At 35.6% G+C, this 16786-nt stretch overlaps 2 protein-coding genes across 2 annotated transcripts in view; one reads left to right on the top strand and one right to left on the bottom strand.

Annotated features, from left to right (window-relative positions):
• Positions 1–1934: 1934 nt before the first annotated feature.
• LOC136027652 (uncharacterized) lies at positions 1935–5097 on the bottom strand. The gene is made up of 2 exons (XM_065705079.1): positions 4881–5097; positions 1935–4164 (listed from the first exon to the last, which is right to left on the bottom strand). Exon 2 carries the CDS (start codon positions 4074–4076, stop codon positions 2931–2933), a length of 1146 nt encoding a protein of 381 aa, XP_065561151.1. The 5' UTR covers positions 4077–4164; positions 4881–5097; the 3' UTR covers positions 1935–2930.
• Positions 5098–8901: 3804 nt separating this feature from the next.
• The window catches only part of LOC136027649 (tyrosine-protein phosphatase non-receptor type 4-like), a 195024-nt gene continuing 187139 nt past the window's right edge, over positions 8902–16786 (top strand). Inside the window, exon 1 of the mRNA XM_065705076.1 lies at positions 8902–9016. The gene's annotated coding sequence lies outside the window, so the exon portion shown is untranslated. The remainder of the gene's footprint in view (positions 9017–16786) is intronic.

Here is a 16786-nt window from a genome sequence, read left to right as displayed (position 1 = left end):
CATATTTTCAAAAATGCAAAATTTTCTGACTTTCCACAAAGTCCGCTCAAAACTTGCATGAATACCTAAAGCTAAATGCTCATGGAAAAGCTTTAATATACCTGGAATCATTCTCTTAGGTAAAACTATTTGAATGTTTAATTCTGTGCGCACATTTTGATTCAACCTAAAAGAACCACTCGAAATATATTCTATTCTATATAAAACTCCGTTCATTAACACAAGTTCATTAGCAATGGGAATAAACCATGGGGCTATATTCTTCAATAAGATACTCCTCTCTTCTTGAGGGAGATCAATAAAGTGGAGAACTTTTTGTCTCTCACTAATAGAGCGCTCATCCGGATGCCAAGGTTCTTTTTCAGGGCCCTCCGAACCTTTAGACACCAGATCGGGACCTATGCCCGTTGCAGCAGGGTTTTCAACTCTGGAGCTCCTTAATTTATTCAATATATCAACAATAATTTTTATATCAGGATCCTGTAGTTGCCCCCTGATTAATTCCTCGTCAGCCAACCCTAAATAGTCAACTTTGTGACCACTAAAAATCCCTGCTGCTAAAAATTCTGCTTCATCATCAATAAAAGATAGGGTTTCGCTGTTGCTAACTATTTCCTTACTTGGCCTTGAAATAATATCTGCGATCATTTTTGTCCCTGGAATATGTTTATAAGTATACAATGGACTATCCATTAATAAGGAGATACGGTACATCTTACTTGATAAGTCTCTGTGTTTTCTTAAATACTCGAGATTTTTAGCGTCAATAAAAATATTGCACTTTCTTCCCCATATATAGTATTGAATTTGCGAGCTTTTCAAGGTCTCATAAAGACCATACAGTTCTCGCACAATCGAAGGTTGTTTAGAAAAAGACTTGGAAAAAACACGGCTGAAGGAACAGACAATTCCCATTCTCCCATCGGCCTTTTCCTGACATAAAATTGCCCCTACACCGTTTTCCGACGAATCCACAAATAGATTAAAATCTTTCTCCAAATCAGCCATGTGAACAACGATTTCACTGTCCTTTTTAGTAATTTGTCCCACTAAGTATAACCAAGCAAATTCTTGCTCTTCTCCCCATTTCCACTCTGTGTTTTTCTTTAATAGCTTAGTCAAAGGGGCGATTAAATCATGAAAATTGAAATAAAAACATCTGTAATAGTTAAATAAGCCAAGTTGAGACCTAAGCTCCGAAATATTTTCTGGTCTTTCAAGTTTCTCAATTGCATCTAACTTTGATATCTGGGGTTGAATTTTGTCTTTAGATACTATAAACCCCAAAACTGGTATAGAACCCTTAAACAATAGCGTTTTTGAAGTAGACAATTTGATATTAAACTGTTTAAGACGAGCAAAGAACCTTTTTAAATGTTCTAAGTGGTCTTTGGGATTAGGGCTTCCTGTTTTAAGATAAATATCATCAAAGAAATTGAAAACGAATGATCTAAATTCTGCTGGAAACAGCTTATCCATGAAACTAGCAAAGGCCTTAGGACCAAAAACACTCCCTTGGGGTATTCTTGTGTAACAATGACTTCTTCCTGTTAGTGGAGACAAGAACGAAAAGAATTTTTGATAATTTTCGTCAATAGATATTTGGAAAAATCCACTACGCATATCAAACTCACTGTAAAATTTTCCTTTGGATAAATTCTGTAAAATGTCTGTAGTTCTGGGTATTAGAAAAGCTGTATCTTTCATTTTAGTGTTGCAAGTACGTAGATCAATCAAAAATCTCGTGTTTTCTTTACTAAGTTGTTCGTTTTTATTTGCGCTATGCTTACGAATCAGGAATACCGGGGAAGGAAATTGAGAAGATTCCTCTTTAATAATTCCAGATTGCAGCATTGCCTATATGTGATCTTCTAAAACAAGAGCCATCTGGTAAGGAATTCTAAATTGTTTAGGAGGTTTAAACTCTATGTCAATTGGTATATCTGGCTTAAAAATCATTAGATCATTTTTGCCTACATCATAGGGGTGACGAGAAAAACAGGATTTGCTATTCAAAAGTAAAGCTTCCAGTTCAAGCTGTACTACATTAGGTACAGAAGAAAAATCAAACTGTGATAAATATTCTTTGCTATCCCATTCTACTTCCTTCTCTTCAATCATTGAATCATTACATTCCAAGGATTTTGAAAATGCTACTAGACTTTCCTTAGGAAAGCGCGAAAAACTTGCGATTTCGGTGTAATGTTTAAACTCAATCGGAATGCAGGAATCATTAAATATTAAAATTTTAGTTTTCTGATCATATACTGTGCTAACATAGTCATGTAAATAATTTTCATAACCTTCCAGAGGCGTAACAATTAAATTGTCACCATCTTCGATCTTGATTTCGTCCCCATAAATTAATTTACAGTCTACATTTTTAAAAGTTCCAGGATCGATAGTAACATCTGTTCTAACCACCATGCTGCCGAATGCACAGGAGCTGTCAGAAATTTGTTCTTTCTGAGGGGCATATCCAAATTCTAGTTTTCTTTTGCGAAAATGTAAAGAGCAGTCTAAACGTTCCATAAGGAAAAAACCTAAAATAACTGAAAAAGGCAAATTTTCAACGATAATGAAATCCCAAAATAAACTCACTTTTTTATTACTACCTGGAATTATAACGAATAATTTTGCTACACCCTGCACTGGTAAGAAATGTCCAGAGAGAGACTTAATAACAATTGTCGTAGGTCTTAAAGAGTTCTTATAATTTATAGGCAAAGAGTTAAAGAATTCATTTGATATGAGTGACTTCTCTGAACCACAGTCTAAAAAGGAGTTACATTCTACACCACAAATAATTATCTTGTTAAACAATGGGAATAATTCAGAGGAATTTTTTTGAAAACTAACAAACGAAAGTTTTTGAAGAGATTTACTATTAATAGTTGCCAAAGAATACTCTTCTGAAGTCATTGGCTTATCTAGTTTCCCTGATTAGCATTTTCTTGCTCAATTGCTCTACGTCCCTTTAAAACTATTTCACAACTGTAAGTGTGATGTGTATCAGACTTGCACAAAACACAAAAAACACTTTTTCTTGAAACTTGCTGATTACTAGCGTCTATTGATGTGGATGCATTAGCGTTTGGAACGCCAAAATTACCACTATTATTCTGCATTGAATCATTATTGGAACCAAGTGGCATACTTTTTTGAGAATTTTGTCTAGGGTACCCTCTGTAGCTATACCCTCTGTTTCCCCTGTAATGCTGACCTGGAGACGGAAATCTTCCAGGATGTCCTCTCCTGAAATTCCCTCTATTTGAGGAACCGTTATACGACCCAGCATTGAAGTTTGAATAGTAATTTCCACGGCCCCTGTATTGATTGGGGTTATACCCGGACTGGAAGTTTCTGGGCCTAAAATTATTTCCTCTGGGTTCGAATATTGGACCCCGACTATCATGAATGGTAGAAAGACTGGCAGCAGATAGGGAGGAAATTCCTGCCGTTATACCGTTAATTTCTTCGTATAGCTTAGCCCTTTTAAATGATTCACTTATATTCTCACAAGCCCCTCTTTCACGAATGAACCTACGAATGCCATCATGCAATCCTTGTTCAAATGCTTGTTGCTTCAAAATGTCAATTCCCAACAAGAGGTTTTCAGTGCCCGCGATTTGTTTAACCAAGGAAGCATATCCCTCGAATTCACCCGTAATTCTCATGAAAAATTTTACTATAGGTTCATTTGGCTCTTGTTTAATTGTCATTATATGTTGTAATTTTTCAGCGGGTGTTATTTTGTCGAGAAAAGCAGAACACAGAGACTCTTTCAAGCTAGCAAAATTTGTTGCGTCAACATATTTTTCAATATAAGTACTAAATGGTTCGTCCGACATTAAAGCTGCATACTTTTCGATCATAATTGACTCGCTAATTCCCATTAACCTACTGACTCTTTGGAGATCCTTTATCCATAGGCTAATTTGTGACGGTCTTACTAATCTTTTAATTGTAGAAAAAGGGTCAATAGTACTATAAGCTACATGTTGAAATACAGGAGGCTGGGGTAAACTAGAACCTCCTGGATCATTATTTTTAATTTCGACACTAGGTAAAGACATTTTTATAGACTTACCCGGAACTGAGTGAATAATCCTTAATGGAAACCACAAGAAGCAGTCTTACAATAAGTAGTCTTATTATATATATCTAAAAAAAAAGAACAAACGTGCAAATAAGCAAGCAATTATGCAAAAAAAAAATTAATAGCTTGCGAAAAAGTAAAAAGAAGGTAATATATAGAAGAAAAGACAAGCATTATACCGTATATATAGAAGAAAAGACAAGCATTGTACCGTAGAAATAACAAAGATTCTGGTCCTGGACTTTTAAGCGAAGCGTAAAATTTTTTTTTAATATTATATGGATTCTATAAATTTTATTAGGAGGAGGGTTTTATCCCACCGCTGCCACCATTTTGTAACCGGTTTAAACAGAGTCTGGAGAATTAGCAATAGTTCGAGTAGCGTGGAGGTATCAAACTCTGCCGGTTAATAAATATATAAGAAATGCTAGAAATAACCCGTACCTAATACTTGAAATAAAGTTAACACAACACAAGAGTTAAAAAAGAGCAAAGGTTTTATTTTTAAAAGAAGTTTGGGTTTTGGTTTTTAAGTCTCGTTTTAAACAGATAATTAAGAAAATCAAAAAATTTTATAACTTGTAATATAAGTACAATCTTGCTTAGTCTTCGTACTGAAATAAGAAGTTTAAGATATTAAAATAAACTAACTACTAACTAATATGTGAGCGAACAAAATGTTCCAAGGTATTTAAATTTTATCAGCGAGACTCATGTCATGCTGTGGAAAGTAGTAAATTAACATTGTGAGATAGAAAAAGGAACAATTTATTCTACTCACATCTAAGCAAAGCTACCACACTCGCCAAGTACCAACACCGACTAACTCCCTCCAAAATCCTCCTGTCCTTCTATATAAAACTCCTGTTTTTCAAATCGCACATGTTATTTAGCAAGAATCAACTCGTACAAACAAACACTTCCAAGGCTATACCAAGAAGAGATTAAACCCCCTGGTAAACAAGAGATTAAACCCCTGGCAAACAATAATAAGATTCTTACAGTACTTAAGTACGTACTTAAATACGGATGTACATGACTTGAAGTTTTTTTGCATGGTAAAGAATGTGGTTAGGTCGTCAGGAGAGAAACTGACATTAGTTGTTCCATTATTTCCAGTGGAGAAGGGAAAAGAAACTTCATTCTAGGACCACCAGGGCCGTATCCAGGGGGAGGGGGCTACTAAGTTTTACTCCGCCCCCAATATGCTTCTCCGACTTGCATATTTGTCTAAAGAATGACCTAATCTTTCTCGAGATTCTTTGAAAAAGTTCATGGGATCATTTATTTTGGTATTCCTCCCGAAATTTTTTTCCGGTACCCTCCCCCCCCCAATAAAAATCCTGGATACGGTCCTGGGTACCACCCACAACAACTCAGTTTCAACTATATTTGAACTTTTATAGCCAACAAAAACATAAAACTTGGCTTCTCATCCATTACAATAGCATAAATTGTCTAAAAATTATACCAGTATATAATGAACATGATCGAATGAACATGACAGGTGACGTAACAAGTATGGTATATCCAATTGTCATGTCAAATAGGCTTTCCTACCTTTTTCAGAATTTTTTCCTTATTTCGCCGGTCTGAACACCGAATTAAGCATTGTTCACATTGGTGTGATAAGAGGAATATGGAAAACGAAGCTCGGTTATATTTTTCGCATGCATCACAAATCAAAATGCTTAATTTATGGTGCCAACGCGTCAAGATAGATATAAATATGAAAATGAACAAAATATTAGCTTTAAGTGGCTGTTTTATTATATTCGGATTTATTATATATTATATTTATATTTTATATTATTTTTGGATGTTTTACAATATTACTTATCACACCAATGTGAGCAATGTATTACATTTAATTAAAAAGCTAAAGTTCAGTCTTTATTGACAGATTCTGTCCCCAGATTCCAGAATCTGAACAAATGAAGACCGGTCATATTTGACAAATTGACAGATCCGTCAACAGATGACTTGTTAACAGCTGATGGCGTGGTTGCTTTCTTTCCACAGCATCTAATTCTATATTTTCTGTCTAGTCAATTTGTGGCCCCACTTTGATAAAAGTCTTAAGCCAAAACACTTGATTCCAGCATGTGAGCGATAGCAGCTTAACATAAGAAGTGGCAATTTATGCTTCTCTCATGCTGCCTGTCTAAGTGCCGGCTAAGAAATCAAAAAAATCATTTTCTTTTACAACAATTTTTTTTTACTTTTCAGTAATGTGCCATCTTCAACAAAAAGCAGAGCCCAACCTGACAAAGAAGTAAGTCCTTTGCATGGTGAACGTCGAGTTAGAAGCGATAGCTGAAAATGGTTTATAAGCGAATATGGGTTAGGATTTGATTCTAAAAACTACTAGTTAGCCAACACGGGTTAGAATAAAGAGACATTCTTATTAACTTTTTCGTCATTTGGCATTTTAGTTGAAAGTCAACAGAGAAAATTCTCTGTTAACACAGGAATAAAAGATAATTAGTTTTTGGTAGTCAAAAGTCAACCCTCCATTGACAATTTTGTCAACAGGTGAGAATTACAAATAGAACACCGAACTATTTTCTGTCAGTAGCTGTCGACAAGGAATGCTAATCGGACGAGGCTCAGATGCTGTCTTGTAGAAGCAGATTATAAACAGATCACTTATAACTGTATATCCTGGTTCTATTGGTAGTGGCCCTGCACACTTCTGCACCCTACACTACATGGGGATTTAATCCACACTTTTACCATATTTAGCTCATTTTGATTACCAGATTCATTGCACAGGCTGACATGGCCAGTAAATTGTTTTGATAGGTCACCTGTAAGAGGATATAGAACTGGCAAGGTCTATTTTTTAATAGTATTATTTCACCATACATAAATTACTGTAAGAATGTGATAAGCCATACCTAATTCTAACTATAAAGAAGACAACTCCAATGTCCAATTTCAAAAAATGTATGAGGTATTTCGTGTTTGGACTAGACTTTCACACATTCAGCAGGCCAGTGACTTCCTCAGGAAATATTGGCATTGATTTATATTCAAACTCACTACCTCAAAAATAGCCACTTCGCAATTCTACCTAAAAATTATTTCTTCATTTATAATAAGCCCAATATTTTGAATTTTGTTCTAGTTTCTAGACGACTTTAGAAAAGTTCAAGACAAAAATGCACTTCGTACTTAAGTGCCGAAAAGTACACAAATAATGTATTTAAGTATGTGCATAAAGTGCTCTTTAAAAATCTCTTTAAGTATGTATTTAAGTACTTTAGACTGTGGCAAAGTACTTATTTAAGTATATGTATTTAAGTATTGACCCAAAACTGTGCTTAATCCCCTGGTGTTAGTCTAAATTTGACTTATAATTTTATGCATGAAAGTATTTTCCTTAATTTTTTAGAGAGGTGGACACCACAACTGAACTTCTTGGTAGAATGTTAATTGCTCTGAGGTTACATGAATTCTTTTTTCAGATCTTATGTTGGTTATTTTTCCTTGCTTATTTTTTAGGGAAAAAAATCACTTTTTTGTCTTTTCTCCAGTAATTTTCTATCTATTTTAGAAAAGGTAGAGGATGTGTCGACCATGTTTTCACTCTTAGGTTAATAATTGAGAAGTCCCTTCGTTGTCAAACACCTTTGGTCCTTAGTTTTATCGATTATGAGCAAGCTTTCGATTCTGTTGATAGAACAGCGTTAACAAAGGTCTTATCGTTATATGGTATACCAGAAAAATACATTAAAGTGATTTGCGCTATGTACGAGAATAATACTGCTGCGGTTAAGGTAGGAAATGAGGTTAGCAACTGGTTTTGTATTAAATCAGGAGTTAAGCAGGGTTGTGTTCTATCCCCCTTTATATGGATCATTTTGATGGACTTCGTCTTAAGGAGCACAGGAAAGGCAATTGGAGACCATGGAATCAAATGGGGAGGAAGAACGCTCCTGGACTTAGATTATGCTGATGATTTAAGCATATTAGATGAAAGTGTGAGCAAAATGAATGAATTTTTAGAGGTTTTACGAGTTCAGGGTGCTAAAATAGGCTTGAAAATTAATGTTAAGAAGACTAAGTCACTAAGGTTAGGAATAAGTGAAGATGAACAGGTGACCTTAGGTAACGAAAAGATTGATCAGGTTGGGAGCTTCAGTTACCTTGGTAGTATTATTAGTAAAGATGGTGGGAGCAGTGAAGATGTTAAAAGTAGAATAGCTAAAGCTCAGGGTGTTTTTTCACAGTTAAAAAAAGTTTGGAAGAATAGAAAGATAAGCCTACAAACCAAGATTAGAATATTGGAAGCTACAGTGATGACAGTGGTCAAATATGGCTCTGAAGCATGGACACTCCGAAAAGCAGATGAAAATTTACTAGATGTTTTCCAGAGAAATTGCCTACGGATTGTTCTGGGTACCCGGCTGACTGACCGTATTTCAAACAGTAGGTTGTACGAAAAGTGTGGTTCAATCCCGCTTTCTGGGGCTATAATGAAAGAAAGGTTGAGATGGCTAGGCCACGTTCTACGGATGAAGGATGACAGATTACCGAAGATTGTCCTTTTTGGCCAACCGTCTGGGGCTACACGGAAAGCAGGTCGTCCTTGTCTGGGTTGGGAGGATGTCATAAATAAGGATTTAAAGGAAATGGGAACTTCCTGGGAGGGTGTAAAGAGGGAGGCTTTAAATAGATTAGGTTGGAGGAGGAGCGTGCGTAGCTGTGTTGGCCTCAGGCGGCTTGGTGCTGCAGTGAGTTATTAGTAGTAGTAGTAGTAGTATTTTTCTGTAATTGTTAGCGCTACCTATAATTAAAAAAATTCTAGGTGACACAATTGTACCCCCATCTTGTTCAGGATTTAAAATAAAGACATGTTTGACAGATGATTTATTCAAGTTAGAACTTCATATCTTAACAATGATACTAGGGGTAAGTAGACTGTATTTGTTAGCAATAGAGTGATAAAGCAGGTAGTACTGTGATAATTGCCTCCCATCTATTCTTAACGTTTGCGTGTAAGCCTAGTTTAGCCTATATGTCAGGCTATTCAAAAGCCTTCTGATTTGTTGTTTTATTTTAAAATGGTATTTTGAAAAATAATTTCGTAAGTTTGTAGTTGCCACCATAATTTTGGGTAAAATTCTAGTTTACAAGCTTTTTGCCATCTTGCAAAATATTTTGTTTAGGTAAATGAAAATCTCAGGAATATATCCAAAAACTAAATAATCTCCTTAGAAGCTATTTTGAAGTACTACCACCACTCTTTCTTCATCAAAGGCACTGACCTTTGATGAACTTTAAAAATATTTGCATTATAAACTTGAAACCTTCCAAAATAGATCTTTTGCACAAATGAAGGACAAAAAGTATTGTTTTATGTAAGAATTGTTGTCTTAAGGGGAATTGTGTAGAAACGATCTTGGCTATCTCTCCCATATTAAATATTTTTAGTAGCCTATGTCTGGCAACAACTGATGTGTAAGGGCATTGATTTTGTTTTTTATTGGATTTAGGGCTGTTGCCCTAATATAGCACTATAAGCTATGTTTGCTACTTTTTTTTACTAGGCTTTCTGAATTAAGCTTTTTCATGAAAGTCTTATTTCAGCTTGTCTAAGAAAACAATGCATACAAGTTTGATAATCTTAACACAGACATGTTGAGATTTTTGAAAACAACAACTTGACTTTTAAGTTTTTTTTTCTAATTAGCTTAAAAAGTGCATTTTCATCAATTTATTTGGTAAAATTCTAGTTAATTGACTTCTTGCTATCTCAGAAAGGGTTTAGGTTAGGAAAATGAACTTTCAGGGATGGGTCTACAGGCTAAAGTATGTCCTGGGAAGGTACTTTAAAGTACCCACCTCCACTCCTTCTCCCTCTAGAGGGCCCTGAAATTTGCCAACATGACAGGTCTATACCTATTGAAATTTTGACAAAACAACATTTTACCTTTATTTTCAGTTACTAGTTACTTTTTCTCTGCCTTTAGTTCTGAAATGCATTTCCTGTTATTTGAGTAGAATTTTGAGCCAAATCAATGTTTTTTAAAAAAAAAATTAGGAAATGTATTTGCATATCATTAAAACCTTATAAAATGGAATTGATCAAAGTTATGAAGCTGAAAACAATTCTAAAAGGTTTCACTTTTATAACACACATATTTTTACAAATCATCAAAGGTCAGGGCCCTCTAGAGCAGTGGTTCCCAACTGGTGGTACGCGTACCCCAGGGGGTACGCGAAACCCTTGCAGGGGGTACGCGAAGGTCCCAAAATTAATTTAGTCTACATCTTTAAAACTTGTTTCTGACTCAGTTCCAACATTTCCCTCAAAATCAGATAACATAACCCATTGTACATAATTTCAGACTTATTTTCAAAACTTTCACTTTCATTAACCCGCTAATTTTTCTCCATAGCCCTAAGGTCTTGATTTAAACTCAGCAAGTTCAGTATCTTGTCATCTGTTAAAACACAAAGTTTGTGAATTGTGGTTGCAAACAAAGATGGATAGATTCCTGATCAGGAATAACAAGAAGCCGAATGATGGTACCCAAAACTCTGAACCTGCACCTAAGAAGAAGAAATATGACAAATCATCGGTCAAAGTGTGTTGATATTTGTCAGAATACCTAGGGCTCGGATTTAGTGCGACAAAGTCTGATCCAGTGAATGCACAGTGCGTTCTTTGTGGTCAAGTCTTGGCCAACAGTTCCATGAAACCTGTGCATATGAACCGGCATCTCAGTACTGTGCACCCTTCTCATGTCGGTAAGCCCATAGAGTTTTTCTAGCGTAAACAAGAAGCATTTGCTAGTAACTGTTTGGAAATTGCAAAAGTGGTATCAGTTTCTTCAAAGGCTCTCCTGGCTTTGTATGCTGTTTCATATTTAGTTACGAAACAGAAAAAACCGCACACCATCGCCAAATGTCTGATATTACCAGCACTAGTGAAAGTCAGTGAAATAATGTTTGACACGAAAACTGCTACTGCCCTTCAGTCTATACCTGTGTCGAACAATACCATTTCAAGAAGGATAGAAGACATTGCAAGCAATATTGTCATGCAGGTTATTGAGCAAATAAAGCTGATGAAGATGTTTGCGTTTCAGCTTGACAAAAGCACGGATGTGTCAGGTGAAGCCCAGGTGATTGTCTTTGTTCGATATCAAGATTGTTCTGACATAAGAGAAAATATTCTGTTTTGTCAAAACCTACAGTCAAGAACAACAGGAGAATAACTATTCAAGGTGATTGACAAATTCTTTGCAGAAGGGGGCATCTTGTGGGACTGGTGTCTATCAGTTTGCAGTGATGGAGCTGCCGCCCTAACAGGGAAGAATAATGGGCTCATGGCCTGGATAAGGAAGAAAAATCCAAAGGTGAAGTGGTTGCACTGCATCATTCACAGGCAAGCTCTTGCATTGAAAAGGATGAACGCACATCTGCACGAGACCCTCAACAAGGCTGTAAAAGTGATCAACTTCATCAAAGCCCGACCACTGAACTCAAGAATGTTCAAGTTGCTGTGCCAAGAGATGGGTTTAGAACATCAACATTTACTTCTGCACACAGAAGTTCGCTGGTTGTCTCATGGGAAGATTTTAAACAGACTTTTCGAGCTTCGACAAGAAGTTCATATGTTTCTTCTGGAGCAAAAATCTGCATTCAGTTCACTTTTTGAAAACCAGGACTGGGTCTGCAGGCTGGCCTATCTTGCGGATATTTTCGACAAACTGAATGACTTGAATCTGTCAATGCAAGGTTTCTGGACGGACGAACTCTCCCTGAATTCGAAGATGTGTGCTTTCATCAAGAAATTGGAGTTCTGGCTTAAAAAGGTTCAAAGAAACAGCTTTAGTGTCTTCCCGACTCTTGACAAGTTTGCGGACGATAGTGAAATTGATAACCTCAACACAATCTGTGATTGTATTCGGGAGCATCTGACAAAGTTGTGAGATGAACTTGTGTCATATTTCACATCGATTATGAACCAAGATAGAACGCAGGATTGGATCCAAAATCCATTTGTTGAAGACGTGACCTCAAGCTCCGGTCTTAGTGACAAGGTTACAGAGAATCTGATCAAACTTGCCAGTGATCGCGCCTTAGAACTGAAATTCCAAAATGTAACTGTTTCCCAGTTTTGGCTGGAGGTGAAAGGAGAATACAAGGAACTAAGTGAAATCGCCATGTCTGCTTTGTTACCATTCGGATCCACTTACCTTTGTGAAGTGTCATTTTCGGCAATGTCATTGATCAAAACCAAACACAGAAACAGACTGAGTGTACAAAATGACCTTATAATTGCCGTTAGTGACATCAAGCCAAGATTTGATAATATTTTAGCAAAAAAGCAGCCTCAAGTTTCTCATTCATTTTGTAAGTACATTTAAGCACCGTCATATTGGACAATAAATCTCGTGTTTTTGAAAATCTGATTTTAGTTAAGAAAAAAGTAAAACAACAATTCTCAAGAAAGGGGTATGCAAACTTTTTGGGCCTTGACTAGGGGTACGCGGACCAAAAAAGGTTGGGAACCACTGCTCTAGAGGGAGAAGGAGTGGAGATAGTTGCTTCAAAATACCTTCCCAAGACATACTTTAGTCTGTAGATTTATCCCTGAAAGTTTCATTTTCCTAACCTAAACCCTTTCTGAGATAGCAAGAAGTCAATTAACTAGAATTTTACCATTTATTTTTTTCTGCTACAATTTGTCACCATCACTTTTATATTAGGAACTCCTCAATGGTTGAATATTTGAATAGGGGTATAATAACTCATCAGGTAATAGACAGTCAGCATTTCAACTTAACTAAATTGATGCTACAAGTGATGGTTTTCAATATATTATGCAAATAGGAGTGGTCTGTCAAATTAGGTTACAGTTAAAGATTTTGAAACATGAAAATAGCATGCAATTAATGTAGAACTTGGCCTAATCAGTTTGAAAAAGTACTTTGTAGAGCATAGTAAAGAAACATGCTAAAAGAGGACTTGATTTGTTTACCATGGAGAAGCACATGAAAAAGCTAAAGTAAATATACAAAAAGCTTGGAAGATCATGACTATGAAAATGTTTACTCAACATAAATGAAACTTCTCTCCAAAAAGATACTGTAGTGGAACCAAAAAGACTGAAAGGTATAACTGCTGGTTGTAATTTGGAATCATATATTTTAAGACATTCTTGCTGGATGGTCAATGTACCCTTTTTTCTAAAGAGCAAAAAGGATCTAGTAGTCAAAAATATATAAATATTACTTAACAAGTTTTTTAGTATAAACCTTTCAAAGACCTTAGACTTTGCTTTTAGTCAGGGGTATGGCTTCAGTATTTTTATTGGTTGAGCAAGAAGGAGTCCACATCTGGTTAGTCAATGGGCAAGGACTATCCTTTCTGGGAAAGCAGTGGTGGTTCTGGTCTATTCAATTTGCTTATACTTACAGTAAGTATTGTAATATAAGTATTAAAGTAAGTAAGTAACTTACTGCCAACTGTGATCTCTATTTTATTCTAATCAAAATAAGATGTCAAAAACTACAAAATGATGTTAAACGTCAGATTTGTGCCCCTTAAATTTGTGTGTTCAGGGCAAATTTCCCCTTAACAAAAATTGTGTGTTCAGGGCAAGTGCCCCTGTGGGGAAAGGGGTGTTGGGAAAGCTCTCAAAAAACACTAGCCTAAATGTGTTTAAAGATGAAATTTTCTCCCATTAGTCTAAGGGAAATAAATCCCTTTGTTGAAGGCCCAGCACAAACATAAGCCAAAGCTTAGGCTGGATCATTTATTGGATCATGTTTGTTGAGTAATTTAGTCAAAGTTGAGCTGCTTTCACTCTTAATATTTTATTTATTTATTTATTTATTTATTTATTATTACAAATAGTGGTAAGCATCAATGCTTGTCTCAAAAACACAAAATCATAATACTAATCTAAAGTAAATTGGCAACAACAAACTAAACAGCAAAAACTTCTAAATAACATGACACTACACAACAAAAGTGTCTAAATAAAAAGGCATACTTACTAATGCACTCTTAAAAATTTGAACACTCTCTGCCTCAACAACCTCCAGAGGCAAACCATTCCATGGTGTGACAACTCTACTAATGAAAGATAATTGACCAATTTTTTTCAGTGGTTTTGGGTGATATAATTTATAATCATGCTGACGAGTAGAGTAATAATGGCTAAATTTAAAAAATAAATTTGGATCAACATCATCCACTCCTTTAATTATACAAAACACATTTACAAGGTCATTGCAATGTCTATGAAACTTCAACAACAGGAGTTGAAGCCTAGAAAGTCTCTGCAGATAGGAAAGGCGCTGACCTTTTCTATCCTATGCTCATCCGTTAGACTTCATGGAAACCAAACAGAAGTATTATACTCAAGAAGAGGGTGGACCATTGATTTATATAGAAGTAAGAAATTACGAAGGTTAAACCTACTAAAGCTTCTCCTTATAGACAATAAATGATAATTTGCATTCTTTACAATTTCCGAAACATGCTTATCAAATCTCAATTGGGTATCAAAGTAAACGCCAAGGTCACACACTATTTCATTAGAAGGGATTTGTATGCCAGACAGCTGGTAAGTATGCACAGTTGGGAGTTTACAAGCATAGTGTAGAACAACACACTTAGAAGGGTTTATGAACATGGAATTAGATTTGCACCAATAAGTTAGAGAGTCAAGATCCTCCTGTAAAAGTTGCACATTGTTTTGGTCTCATACTGATAGATAAAGTTTTACATCATCCGTGAACATCTTGACAGTAGAATGCTGAACAGAGGAAGGCAGATCATTAATAAATGAAAAAAATAAAATTGCACCCAGGCAGCTACCCTGGGGGACTCTGCTTAACACATCAATTGAGGATAACATAGCTTCACCAACAACAACCTGCTGAGTTCGTCCATTTAGATAATCAGCAATAAATGCAATTGTTTTTTTACCCAATTTATAAGCTGCATATTTTTTAAGAAGGGTGGGTATTGAGACTTTGTCAAATGCCTTCAAGAAGTCGATGTAAATGCAGTCAAAGGGTATAGCTAAATTGGCAAAACGTTGAAAGTCCAAAATAACCTCAAGAAGCTGAGTATTACAAGACCTATTTTTTCAAAAACCATGCTGAGCAGGATTCCAAAGATGATTTCCGTCAAAATACTTTTAAACGCGTGGAACAATCAACTTTTCCATCACTTGGCCAAAAATAGACATAATTGAAATTGGCCGATAGTTTTTAAAATCCAACCTGGAGCCACTTTTGCGAAGTGGCTTTACCAAAGCCTTCTTCCACCCTGACGGACACAGTCCATACGCCAAAGATAAGTTAAATATATAGGTAAGTGGTTCTGCAATTTCATGAGCAATTTGTCTTATCATTATGTTCCAGAAACCATCTATATCTGGGGCTTTAGATGTATCCAATTTTATAAGAATAGTATAAACTTCAGTCAATGAGAAATCTGAATCATCAAATGGAACAAAAATGTCCGACGACGCAATCGACTCTACTTGAGATACAAAATTAGCTTCATTTGAACGAATTGGCTGTGTTTTAACAAAAACCTAAGAAAAAATTTGGTTAAAAATAAGAGCCTTCTCAGCATCACTATCAATCTTTTGGTGTGTATCCTGATGTGTGAACATAGATGTAGATGGTGCAAGGTTAGGCTTATTCCTATTTACATATTTCCAAAATATTTTAGGTGACTATAAGAATGATAAGGTGTATATTTAATATATTTAAGTATATTTAAATATATAATATATTTAAGGTGACTATATGTTACTATAAGAAGACATAAGTGGGAATCAAATTTATTTTTAATACCTTCTTCTTCTTGTTCCACTTTTTGTTGCTTTTTTAAAGTTGGTTCTCAGCCAAAGAACATCGTTGTGCTTATTCTGAATTAATAATTTACATAATGTATAGCAGCCCAGCTGTCTTAATCCTGGTGCAACATGTGCATGTTCTCTTCCACCTGATGGGTGGGGGGATGTACCAAGCAGTTACAAACCAAAGAGAGCTTGTTGCTTTCATAAATCTTCAATAGAGCATTTTTCTTCAAGGAATAATAAAGAAAAGATACTATTTAGAAAAGATGTTACTCAGTTAAAATAAAAAAAAAAATCACCACAAAATACATTAATAAACAATTAATTAATAAACATCAAACAAACATACATCAAATAGTAGACTTAACTTTTTCTAAGCCTTTCAGCAATAAGTTGCTGCAGACAGCAGTAGTGTACTATAAATAAGCATTAATATTAAAGTCCATATGCCCCTTCAACTCCCAATCCCTTTATAGGAGACTAAATCAGGCAGTTGAGCTAAAAACTATTCCAGCAGCTTAGTGCATTATGTTATTCAGTAGAATGTGATTTGAAAATGATGTCTTAGAAAATGACCACAGACATCCAGTTGACCTGCTCCTGCTGGACTTTGCTAAGGCCTTTGACAAAGTTCCTCACAGTCAACTGCACTCCAAAATATCCGCTATTGGCATCACTCAGGCAGTTGTAGACTGGCTGATGAATTTCCTTACAAATTGCAAGCAGAAAGTTTGCTTATCTGCTACAGATGGCCATCCAATCTACTCTGACTAGGTCTCAGTAATGAGTGGAGTACTGCAGGGAACTGTACTGGGTCCAACTCTCTTTCTGATTTACATCAATGA

This window comes from Artemia franciscana, chromosome 5, assembly GCF_032884065.1.
Source record: "Artemia franciscana chromosome 5, ASM3288406v1, whole genome shotgun sequence".
Classification (NCBI taxonomy): domain Eukaryota; kingdom Metazoa; phylum Arthropoda; class Branchiopoda; order Anostraca; family Artemiidae; genus Artemia; species Artemia franciscana.
The sequence above is the reverse complement of the archived record's forward strand: the minus strand, read 5'-3'. Positions and strand labels throughout refer to the sequence as shown.